This window comes from Apus apus, chromosome 13 (assembly GCF_020740795.1).
Source record: "Apus apus isolate bApuApu2 chromosome 13, bApuApu2.pri.cur, whole genome shotgun sequence".
NCBI lineage: Eukaryota > Metazoa > Chordata > Aves > Apodiformes > Apodidae > Apus > Apus apus.
This window is the reverse complement of record NC_067294.1, coordinates 12,736,599-12,748,408: the sequence shown is the minus strand read 5'-3', so window position 1 is coordinate 12,748,408 and position 11,810 is coordinate 12,736,599. Positions and strand designations below refer to the sequence as shown.

The window sequence follows — 11,810 nt, the reverse complement described above, 5'->3', positions numbered from 1 at the left end:
CCGGGGCGCGCGCGCGCGTGCGCGGGGCGGGCGGGGCCGATGTCGGGCCCGTTCGAGGAGCGCAGCGGGGTCGTGCCCTGCGGGACGGCCTGGGGCCGCTGGTACCAGACCCTGGAGGAGGTGTTCATCGAGGTGCAGGTGCCGCCGGGCACCCGCGCCAAGGACGTGTCCTGCAACCTGCAGAGCCGGCACATCGCGCTCTCGGTGCGGGGCCGGGAGGTGCTGCAGGTACCGGGCGCCGGGCGGGCCTGCGGGCGGCGGGCAGCTCCGCGGCCTCCCGAGGGGCTGAAGCACCGCCCCGCCGCCGGGCGCTTTCCCCTCCCCTCTCCTCTTTAAATAAATACCCCGAGTCTGATGAACCAAAAGTGAGATGTATTAGGAACGGTTCTGCCCCGTTCCCGTGGGTTTCTCCTCGTTCGCCGCGGTTTGCGGGGCTGGCGCGCGTAGCTTCGGTCGCTGCTGAGAGGAAGGACGTTATAAACGTTTCTCTGTGAACTGGATGGCGAACCGGTTTTCCTGCATTGTAATCCTGTACGTGTCTTTTGCAGGGTAAACTTTTTGACTCTACAGTAACTGATGAAGGAACATGGACGTTAGGTAATAACCTGCCTCTGAGAGGGCGTTATGAGGGGAACAGCTCCCAGTATGCTGCAGAGGAGTTTATCCCCCCCCCCTTTTTTTTTTTTAAATGGGGAAGATTACTTTCTTATCTGTACATAGCTTTGTTAAAAAGACAGTCCATATTGCCAGACTAAGGAACTCAGGTCGTTCAGAAGCTCTAGGCATTATTTTTGGGAAGAGTGACAAAGCCTACAGTCCAAGAGAGTCAAAAAGCAATCTGAAAATCACACAGAGGTACCTACAAATAATGAGCAGAAAAAGCTTATTGGATCCTTATGTCATAAAAATTACAAAATGTCCAGAATGTCTTGAGTTTTGCAATCATGTTTGTAGACTGTGCCTCTCAATATTTTCCTGTGATGGATTTTGTGTTCTTTTAAATATTTATTCTACATATTAATTATTTAGTAACTTAAACATGAAAACTAAGAGTGTTAACAAACATCGTGAAGCCTGCTCTATTCAAAATATGCAAATAATCTTCAAAATACACTTTATAATGCTACATTTATACAATTGAGTAGAACTAAACATCCTATATGTAATTGTGGAAATGTACCTCCCAGATATTGTCTACAGGCTTAGTGTTCATGTTTAAATCCTTGATTAGTCCTTTATATCTCAGTAAAACTTAGTTTGGCCCTTTATTGGGAATTGGGCTTTGTGAAGCGTAACCTGAAATTGTTCATTATTGCCTTAGCTGAGCTGTGTGTATTAATAGATAAAAATCTTTTCAGTTGAGAACTTGTCTAAAAGGTCAGTTTGTTTGCAATAGAAGTATTTATGAACTGTGTTTTAATCCCTTGAAACACCTTCAGAATTTTAGAGGCCAGAAAGGGGAGAGTTGGCTGTGTAGTCTTTCTTTGCTTCAGCCTCTCTCTTGTTAATGTTCATTTATCTATAACCCTTTTGGCATTGGCATTAAGAATTTAAATTACTTCACCATGAAAACCCTGTGCTTGTTCATGGTGAATTCACCAAAACAACAAAGACTAGCACATAGGACTGAGTCTAATGGTTATTTTACATACCTGTTTTCATTCAACAGAAGACAGGAAGCTGATAAGAATTATTCTAATGAAGACAAATAGAGATGCTGGAAATTGCTGGACATCTCTGCTAGAAAATGAATATGCTGCTGATCCTTGGGTACAGGACCAGATGCAAAGGAAACTTACACTGGAGAGATTCCAAAGAGAGGCAAGTTAAAGAACCATAGTTACTCCTTATATTTTCTGTTCGCACACAGAGGTTATGGCCATGAAAGCTGAGCAAACCTGTTCTGCTGTCCAGTGCCATGGAAACATATCCTGTAGTACAACACATATAGAATGTTCACAAGGCTGCCTCAGTGTATTTTCAGTAAGTTATTCTGCCTGTAGTCTCTCTGAAGGTTTTGTGAAAAGTTAAGATCAATTGGGGGGTGTTGTTACATGACACTAACATTTCACTTCAGCTACCCAGTTTCTGTTGTTATCTAGAATTATGACATAGCCATATTTACAACCAACTTCTAACATCAAGCTCTATTGAGTATATTTGTTTATAACATCACATGATCTAGAATAGTTAGCTGGGCAATATTTTCCTTGCCCTTTTACTAAAATTGCTCAAATTGGTTTTGTACACCTTTAGCACACAACTGCATGTCTGCAGAGCTGTACAATTACAACTTAGTTACTTAACAGCTGAATCAGCACTTTACATCCTGCAGCAAAGAGTATCACTTTTATGAAACTTGTTACCTAGCATGGCAGGTACTTCTGTGTAGGAAAAGTAATTCCAAGGGAAACCAGACATTTTTGTTTAACTTTACTTAGTATTTCTTTGCTGAGAGATCTGTTTGCCAAATTGAGAACGGCTTTGCAAAGTCACTTCAACAGCAGGTAACCAAACTATGACAGTTCAAGGTTTATTTTTTGATGCATTTTCCAAGAATTTCAGTGCCGTGACAAGTGCATGACGAGTTGTTTTATGGCCTTGTTAGAATGGCAGAACATGAACAGAAATAATTTTGGGCTTTTTGGTGGTTGGTTGAGGGCTTTTTAAAATTTTTTTTTTTTTTTTTACATTTTTATTAAGAATAATCTGTTTCCTCCACTTTTATCTTCTCTTCATCAGAACCCTGGATTTGACTTCAGTGGAGCAGAAATTTCTGGAAATTACAGCAAAGGAGGACCAGACTTTTCTAGTCTTGAAAAGTAAACTTTTTATCTGTGTTCTTTGAGAAGAATTACACATTATGCTTAAAGACTGGAATCATGTAACTGGTGAAGACTTCAGTGATCTGAAGTCAAGTAATTACTACAGACTGTAGTCAAGTAATTACATCAGTGAAAATTAAGATTTCTTCCAGTAGAATGAAGACAAAGTGTTACTAGCTGATGTATAAGTTGTGATAATTTTCTAATACTAAGGGACAAACCAGAGAAAGGTGTACACCAGAAAGTAACATGTTTAAGCAGAATGTTTGTTATGGGTTGTTTGGGTTTCTTGGGGTTTTTTTTAGAAACATGATAGTAAACCATTCAGTTATGAATATACCACTTGTCTTTATGCAAGAATATCATCTTCACCATTGAAGAAAGGATCATATGAGCAAGATATTTAATATTTTCTCTGAACTTGCAATGGGAAGGGTATTAGGATGGCTACAGTTACATTTTTCCCCCTGTAGCAGCTCTATAGGAACTCATTAATGTCATTGTAAAACAGTGGTTTAAATAAACTACCGTATCTTGCCTCAACAAGGTTTACAATCCTCTGTGCTGTCAAGTAAAGCACTAATGACTAATACTCAAAACCAGGTAAGCACTACTAGAAAACTGAAACATGAAAAGGTGAAAGTCTGGATATAAATAATTGTATATGTTCATGTAGTATTGCCTTTCAGTATAAATATTTAAAATTTTTACAGATATGATTTGTGAAATTAATGGGAAGTCCCTAAGTATGAAATGGTATTTTACATCTAGTAATTACCAACATATAGCACAAGTTGTTGATAGTGTATCTAAGAAGCTGCAGATTTTTGTATATAGTTTTAAATTTCATAGCCACATTTTAGACTTAGCTATTTCATGATGTACTATGTTCATGTGCCAATTATGTATCAGGAATTTTCTATTCCAAATTAAGAATTCAGCTGAGAAGCACTCCAACAACAGGATTATACAGGATGAATGCTGTATTAACAGACTAACAGAGGAAGAAAACATGATTGCCAGATCCTATAGCGTTCTGAACTCTCAAAGTACCACCTGTGCCTAAGTCTTAAGCAAAAATCTCACTGGAGATCATACTGCTGAGTTTTACTTCTAAAATTGCATTATTATTTCTGCTGGCGTATGGCAAAAATAAAGGAATAGTTGAGGAAGAATGTTTTCATTGCAATTATAGGTGATGCTTTCTTGTTGCATGAGCAAGCAAGCATTAAGTACTCCCAAAATAATCAAGTGTGCTAACCCATGTCATCTGTACAGAATGTAAAGTAAGTTAGACACTGTGCTTGGGTTCTAGAGAACTTGTCTTACTATACAAAGGAAAATAGTATCGTAGCAAAAGCTGATTTATGTCTAGGAAGTTTTATATCTTTACCATGATCCTCATATAGAAGGTGGATGGTATAGTTAAAAAAAGAATGAGACTACTGCAAAAGTGAAGACAGAGGCAAGATAAAAAAGTTGTTAAAATCAAAATGATGAAGTACTACCCAAAATAGTATTTTCTGTTACAGCAGTTTTTACACGAGTTTTGTACATCTTTTGCTTACAGCTGCAGGCTAGAATGGCATCTGACACTTCAGTGCATGAACTTACATTCAGTATATGCACTTTCAAAGCTCAATTTCATTCCTACATTTTAAGCTTTATGAAGTAGCGTAAGAGTCACTCTACAGCTAAGTCCAGTGCTAATGTCAAGGACAACTGTGAAGTATGTAAAATTTGAACCACCTAAGCGAAGTCTTTTCAATCTTGATTCTTTTACATATCAAAGGATTCAGAGTCATTAAAAATAATTTGAATCCAGAACCTTGAGTTTTTCCTTTTGGTTCTCTAGCCTTTCCTATAGAGCCCCAACCTGTTAAATTAAAATCCCTGTAATCTCACAGGTCCTGCCTGCAACTTTTCCAGGTGCTGTTCAGACGTAAGTCACTTTATAGACTTTTTGAGATATAACAAACAGGAAAAAGTTACTCAGTTAAGCACATTTCAATCTTTAATTGAAAGGTACATATCTTAGTAAGATGACAACACCATTAAAAATCCACATTGCATCTTCTCCGTATCCCCCAGCAGGCTGACTACACCTTTGTCCTTTTCTCTTAGCAGGCTTTTCCAAGGCCAGGGCAATGCACAGACAGCACTGGCAGATGCAAAACCTCATTATTATGCTGTGCAGTCACTCCCATGAGTTCATGGCAAGGCTTGATTATTTGTCCAGTATAGTGCTTTGGTATGAAGTTGTCTCTGAAAGGCTGAACTAGTTTGAGATACGCAAAGAATGGTTTCCCCCTCAGCTGCTACCATAAAGGGGACAATTGGTTGGCTAATATTTAAGTCCACATTGTGGTCAGAACATTCTGATCTCCTCCCCTAAGTCAGTTCATGTGGCCACCAATTATTAAGTCTATCACTAACAGCATCTGTTCCAAAGGGACACAGAATTCAAGAGGTCATTAGCAACACTCCCCCCTGAAGATCTGTTCACCTTACATACAATCACACATTCTTACCATTCACTTACTTATTAGCACCGGAAGCATGACAGGCCTCAAGTACTGATCTGGTCTTCAGAAAAAACAGTTGCATTTTACTAAGCTTACCATTAAAGAGATCAGAGATGAAGCAACCTTCAGTATTTGTCACACAAGGGCCAAGATAAGGCATTAGCCCTGCTCCTACTGTACCTGTAAAAATGCATCTGTGCAGCATCAGCATTTACCTCTTCTACAGTGAAACTTCGGAAAACTTCAGCAGCTTTCCTTATGTATCATTCAATTTTTACACTTGAGGAAATAAGCTCAGTAAACTGCACCTCTTACAAAATACTGAAGTTACTGATGCTGAGTTAGTGACTACAAGCCAGTGAAATAGGGTTTCTCTTTTCTTCTCTAGCTCCTTGACATTTTCAGTGGGGTTTCACAGCCTACTTTTTAATGGGCATCTACAGTAGAAGGCCAGTGCCCTGCCCAGCAGGAAAATGCAGACACATGACACTCCCCAAACAGCATGTCAGGTGGACTGACTGGCATTTGCTTTTGTCATCAATATTGAGCAGGATTAGTCTAGTTTGACTGGGACACTACAGCACTGTGCTACTGCACATGATGTTTTCCTCATGTCATGTCATCTTTGGAGTGAACCTGCAGTCATATTAACCCAAGGTTAAGACTACAAAAGCTGCTCTACAAACTATATGGTGTTAAAATTTCTTATATTGGTAGTGTGGTATTTCACTGAACAGTAAAGAGTCTTAAGACTGAGAACTGACACTAAATGTTGTTGTAATCATCATGAAAAGAACACATTTGCTGGAAGCATCTTTAGTCGAAAATGTTACATATCTCCATGAGTTGAGTTCTTCATTATTAAGATCATGTTTCAGGCTTAGTTTCTCAAATATTCCTATGTCTCTTGACAAGGTCACACCATGGTTCTCTCCTCGTTTTATGGTACTCCTGTAAAAATAAAAAAGTCAACTGAAGGGCCTTCTACAAAAGCCAAGCAAAACATCGAACTGTAATACAGCAAGACAGCTGTTGCAGAAAATAGGTAACCTTTGGAATTAAAGCTTAGATAAAGAAGTAGTTCACTATTTCTACAGAGTAAAGGAACAGTAATATGAGTAACTCCATTACAATTTAATCAAACACTTCAAAAATTAAACTGAATAAAAATGTCTTAATTTCAAGTGGTTGAAGTGAACCATCACAAGAAACTCATTCCAGTAGGCAACTGTTTCCTCTTTGCCAAATCCCTTTAGGATAAGAGCAAGACAATTTTTTTCTCTGCCTTTTTACCAGTTTTACTCCAGATTTTAGTTTGAATGAGGTCCCAATGTCTGTAGTACACATTTCTGCTCCCACAGCACACCAGGGGATCAGTTCATTTTCCAACGTTCTTATATTAGGTTGCCACTTCTTTAGGTACAGCACTGACTCAAGCATGAACACCAGAACAGACCAGCCTCTGGGGCAGGTTTACTACGTTTATGTTACATGTCTTCGAGAGGTTACCTATATGGAACAAGAAACTTCAAGGTAGTTAACTGCTAATTACTTCTTCATTATCAGAAGTTGATTTTACAAGGAGTTACCTATTATGAGCTGGTCTCTGGAATTGTAGGAAGATGTGTTATTCTGTAGTAGCTGTGTTTAAGCTGCCGTGCTGTTCGCCCAGACACAATCCATTTTAGTTTCTGGACGTTTGGTTTGGAACACTTGCTTGAGGAATATTCTGTGAGGCATTTCAACACCAGTTCCTTCCAGAAGGTCAAATCTCTGCTGTTTATCTAAATAGCCAGACAGAATCTCATGTTAGTAATTCATTAAATAGTTATTTAATACAGGTAATTTCAGCTTCTTCACATGAGGTAGGAAGCCAAAGATCCCAAGCCCAATGGAAAAAAACAACAAAGCTGCAGAAAGAAATCAATATTCCAGTAGACCTCTCCCTTCCCCACTGTGTAGGCCCTTGCATGCATTTTATTTCCTTTCTCCCCTGGAACTTTTATCTATACATACCTTGGAATGCAGCTGCAGAAATTCCAATGCTTCCGTCAATTCCAGCAGTTTTTGTTCTTCCATCTCCAGTGCCAAAATAGACAGTGCCAAGACAGAAGGCTGGAGAGAGAGAAAATGTTTTTAAACACTGCTTTATTCATTTTCAGTAGTCTCATTGTCTTTGAGCTTGCAAGACACTGACCTTGGCTTTAGAAAACATGATTCTACAGTGACATGCCTTCAGCTGGGTCTCAAGTCTCTCAAAATTAAGGTATTTTCTCCTATAATAAAAACAGATGAGTGAATGAAGAATGCAGGCTTAATCAAGGCAGCACCACCCTGGGAACGCAGGGAAGCAGCAGAACGTCCATTTTCTAACCAATGGCCTTATATGTCCAAGAAGTTCTAGGGTTGCAATCAAACAGGTGTTCAATTTTGTCAGTCCTAATGCTAAAAATAAATCTTGTGTTACACTGGGGAGAGATGCATTGCTAAAATAGACTTGCCAACAAGGAATTTTACTGCTTAATAGCAAAAGGAGTCTCATTCTGAATCAGATTGTGAAATTTTTCAATACTTAGTGCAGCATAAGCAGAGATTTATTATACCATCATTGTTGAGCACATTTGGCTTTCTGCTCAGAGGGCAATATTCTTTACATCAATTTATGCAAACAATATTTAAATTATATTAAACCACAGATATTCACATTTAAGATATTTACTAATAAGCAGCAAAGTTTGTGCAGGTTTTTTTTTTTTCAAGAATAGAAAGGCAAATTACTCAAGTAATTTCCCTGCTTACTTTTCTACACAGGCTTCCTGATCACATGCAGTCATAGCAAAATAAGTATTACATCTTTTACCTTTCACAGCTTAAATTCTCATGAAAGAGTGAATGATAAAGTTGTAGGAATTGGAAGGCTGTTGTAGCTTTGACTTTCCAACACAGCTTCTCCAATACAATTTTCTCCATTCTCATCATATCAGAAACAGTGAACCTATACTGGCTTATTCGAATTAAGTCAGTGGCTAAGGGAACATTTCTCTCTTCTTCTGATGCCTTCACAGCCAAGTAGAAGCAGCTGAGTCCAACACAGCCCAAGTATTTAGGCTGTATCTAAAAAAAAGTAAATTCATGTTACTTTCAAACATACAGGACTTTCATCAGCCATTTCAACATATAAGTACCAAACTATCTGTGCACAAATGTATTTTAGGAAAAAATTCTGGGGAGTAGGAGTATTGTTCTGGTTTTGGAAGCCTGAGAAATAAAGTCTTCTATCTACTTATTGAATGAAATGAGAATGCAGTTACACACTACAAGCCCTGCCTCATTCATCTAAAAAGCAAGATTGCAAAAAAAGTAATTCTGATTGAGATAGAACTGGTTTCTTAACGAAGTTCTACATTAGACTTATCAGAAGCTTCTAGCACTTAAAGTGTTGTATGTATTGGACTATGCAGAAAAACCTAGGGTTTTTATTCTTTGCTATAAATATACACACATATATAAACAGACTTGCTGCATTCCATCTGCTTAGCAGTCCCCATTTTTACTGCTTATTTCAGATTCAGAAGTCTTTCAAATAATAATTTTCCTGTCCCCTCCATGTAGCGTTCTCATTTTTGTTTTAACGCACAATGAAAACAAGCTTTTGTTCTTGGCCAGATAGTACAGTGGTAATCCTCTCTCGTTAGACAATTAAAAACAACCCAGGTCAGCATGCCACATAGGCACAGCAGAATGGAGTGCTAACTAAATGTTTTACCAGGTTATAAGTGCTGAACAGCATCAAGGCCTTTGATATACACAAGTCAGTAAGAAATTCTATGTGTTCTTGTATATGTGCAACAGGCAAGAGAATCTGTCTTGATCTAAGGCATTAATATGGCCTGCATTTCCATGCCTGTGGGCATCCTGAAGTTGTAACCGATGCCCTCTTCCTTCTCTTCTCCAGAGGAAAGAGATTTCTTAGTAATACGAAACTCTAAGCAGGGAAAGCCATTTTTTAGCTATTCTGCAATCAGAAGCTGTGGAAGGAGCTTAACCTTTAGCCATCTAAACCCAAGATGTTCTAACTTACAATGGGAGACAAGGCTGCAGGGAGCAGAAAGCAGAGGACTGACAGCTTATAATTTAAAAAGCCTTACCTTCATTTTTGACAAGAATCTATCCAAGAAATTCACAGCTAGTGAAAATGTCTCTGTATGAAAGCCAAAGAATTGAGTTAAGCTGAGGAGATCTTTCACTTCAAAGTCCCGAAGCCTTGCAGTCATGCGGAGGCCATTATCATGGGCAGATTCAATCAGTCTCAGGCCAGAGGCCTTTGGCTGACACCTCAGCTCCTGTTCCAGCAGGGCTGTCAGCTGGTACCGCAGCTCCTGAGCCTCAGTAGTTACGAGTGTTTCAATCATCTGTGCAAGAAAACAGTGCAAGTGCATAAAACGGCGAAAAGACGAAAAACTTCCAAGTTACCAGTGTCTCTACATCAAAGACAGAAACTTTCTTCCTCACCATAACAGTACTTTCCAACTCAAGCTTCAGTCACACCGCCCGCCGCACCACGGCCAGGCCCGAGGGCCCCCAGCCGGGCCCGGGACCCCCCGCACGCCCCGCAGCGGCGCCGGCGCGGCCCGGAGAGCGCCCGGGACATGCCCGGGCCTGCCCCGCGCAGCCTCGGGAGCTGCTCCGGCGGCCCAGCCCCTCGCCAGCCCCTCCGGCGGGACGGGCAGAGCGCGGAGGGACCCAGAGCCCCGCCCTTACCGTGCCCCGGCCGCCCCGCTCCTTTCTCTCGCGTGGAAAGCCCCGAGCCTGCGTGACACCCAGCGACAGTCGCAACGGGGCCGAGGGGTCACCCTAACCGCTGCCCGGCTCCCCGGGCAGCAGCGAGCAGCAGCCAGCCCCGCAGCCAGCCCCGCACGGCGCCATCCCCGCCCCGCACGCAGCCCGGCCCCTCCGCCCGGCGCGGGGCGGGCCTGAGGGGTGATAGGCAGCCAGGCAGGCCAATCAGAAGCCGAGGATGGCGGGAAGGGGCGGGGTTTAGCCGCTAGCGGGCAGGGGGGGGCGGGCGCAGTGGCGCCCTCTCGCGGTTCCTCAGCGCTGTAGCGCCGCGCTCCGCACGCGCCGCCGCCTCATCCCGCCGGGGCGCGCGGGTCGCTCCCGGTCTCGCTCCCGGTCTCTTTCCCTGCCTCCCCCTCAGGCAACCGGGAGAGCAGACGGGGCCGACTCCTGGCCGAGTCCCCGCCCGCTGCAGCGGTCCCTGCGGAGCGCGAGGCCGCAGCGCTGGCCGCCCGCTGGCAGGTTGGCGGTGAGCGCCGGGTCTGGGGAGCTCGGGGTTGGTCCCTCGTTGGAAAGCTGAACGCTTCCAGACCCTGCCCCTCGGCTCTTGGTAAAACACTTGTACGTGCTTCTTACAACTCCTTGCTGGGTTTTCAGGTGAGGAGAGTTGAAACCCTTTTCGTGGTGGGATGAGGACTGGTAGGAACTAGCTTGTGGGGCTGCCCTGCCTCCTGCAGGGCTCACATCTTTTAGATAGAGTTCAGTTAATGATTTTTTTATATATATATTTGTATTTTTTTACATATGTTTTTCAGCCCCTCAGAACTATGTTTTTGCATATTTGTGGGAGGTCAAGACCAAATCGACCTCTTGCTTGAAGAAGTTGTTCCTAGTGAGCAAGCTTCGTTGGGGCTTCAGGAGGCCGTTTATATACACATCTGCCTCTGTCTGCCTTATCTGTGTGTGTTTGGTCAAGTGAAGTAACAAATAGTAGTATTTACAGAAAACTGACCAGAATTACTTAGGGTCCTGTGGAGGTGAGCAAGTTGAGGGTGAAAGCTGACTCCAGTTTGTTGTAGGTATCAGGTCAGGGTATGTATACACGTTTTTGTTCAAGATAAAAAGCTATTTTACAAGATGTGGAAAAGTTTTGGTATTGTTGAGTTAAAACAGCACTTAAAGCAGTCCAAAGAGCAGATAATATTCCACTTCAAACTGACTTGAGACAAGCAAAAGTAGTTGCTTGTTGTAGAGGTCTTCTCTTTGGGATATGCTCAATGCCCAAGACTTTTTTATTTTATTTACTTAATATACATTTCATTGTCTGTTTTTATCAATAGGGACTGAATACCAGTCCCTTATAAAGTCTGTGAAATGCCTGAAGGAGGTAATTTTTTAGACCTATAATGGATGGTCCGTCTTTCAAATGCACCAAATGTGTTGAGGTACTTGCTTTCCTAACTGTTAGGGTGTTACTTCTGCCTAAAAAATTAGCTATTTTTTGATCGTTACTATGAGTGGGTAGATTCTATTAAGGACTGAACTGATGTTTTTGATAATGCAGTTATTAGCTATGGTTGATCTTACGATTTGTCAAAGAAAATATTTGTTAAGTGACTAACAAATGAGGTTACATGCAGCCTTAAACTTTTTAAATTACCATTAAATATATAGGTAATGAAGA

General features: G+C 41.6%; 2 protein-coding genes across 3 annotated transcripts; one reads left to right on the top strand and one right to left on the bottom strand.

The window, feature by feature from the left end:
- Positions 1-4,014, top strand: NUDCD2 (NudC domain containing 2). Its single transcript, XM_051631160.1, has 4 exons — positions 1-228; positions 549-597; positions 1,670-1,821; positions 2,743-4,014. The coding sequence occupies exons 1-4, from the start codon at positions 40-42 to the stop codon at positions 2,824-2,826; spliced, it is 474 nt and encodes a 157-aa protein (XP_051487120.1). The 5' UTR covers positions 1-39; the 3' UTR covers positions 2,827-4,014.
- Positions 4,015-4,817: 803 nt separating this feature from the next.
- Positions 4,818-10,301, bottom strand: CCNG1 (cyclin G1). 2 transcript variants are annotated; one of them, XM_051631159.1, is made up of 7 exons: positions 10,112-10,301; positions 9,499-9,762; positions 8,211-8,464; positions 7,548-7,626; positions 7,367-7,465; positions 6,940-7,134; positions 4,818-6,301 (listed from the first exon to the last, which is right to left on the bottom strand). In XM_051631159.1, exons 2-6 carry the CDS (start codon positions 9,760-9,762, stop codon positions 6,943-6,945), a joined length of 888 nt encoding a protein of 295 aa, XP_051487119.1. In that variant the 5' UTR covers positions 10,112-10,301; the 3' UTR covers positions 4,818-6,301; positions 6,940-6,942. The 2 variants fall into 2 exon arrangements, with proteins under 2 accessions (XP_051487119.1, XP_051487118.1); XM_051631158.1 differs by lacking the exon at positions 10,112-10,301 and adding an exon at positions 9,863-10,016.
- Between the last annotated feature and the right edge of the window lie 1,509 nt (positions 10,302-11,810).

Coding starts and splice junctions, on each gene's coding strand:
- NUDCD2 (XM_051631160.1), top strand. CDS start 40: ATGTCGGGCCCGTTCGAGGAGCGCAGCGGGGTCGTGCCCTGCGGGACG. Junction 598..1,669: donor TGAAGGAACATGGACGTTAG/GTAATAACCTGC, acceptor TTCATTCAACAG/AAGACAGGAAGCTGATAAGA. Junction 1,822..2,742: donor TGGAGAGATTCCAAAGAGAG/GCAAGTTAAAGA, acceptor TCTCTTCATCAG/AACCCTGGATTTGACTTCAG.
- CCNG1 (XM_051631158.1), bottom strand. Junction 7,627..8,210: donor GAGAATTTAAGCTGTGAAAG/GTAAAAGATGTA, acceptor TTTTTATTATAG/GAGAAAATACCTTAATTTTG. Junction 7,135..7,366: donor TTCTGCAGCTGCATTCCAAG/GTATGTATAGAT, acceptor CTGGCTATTTAG/ATAAACAGCAGAGATTTGAC.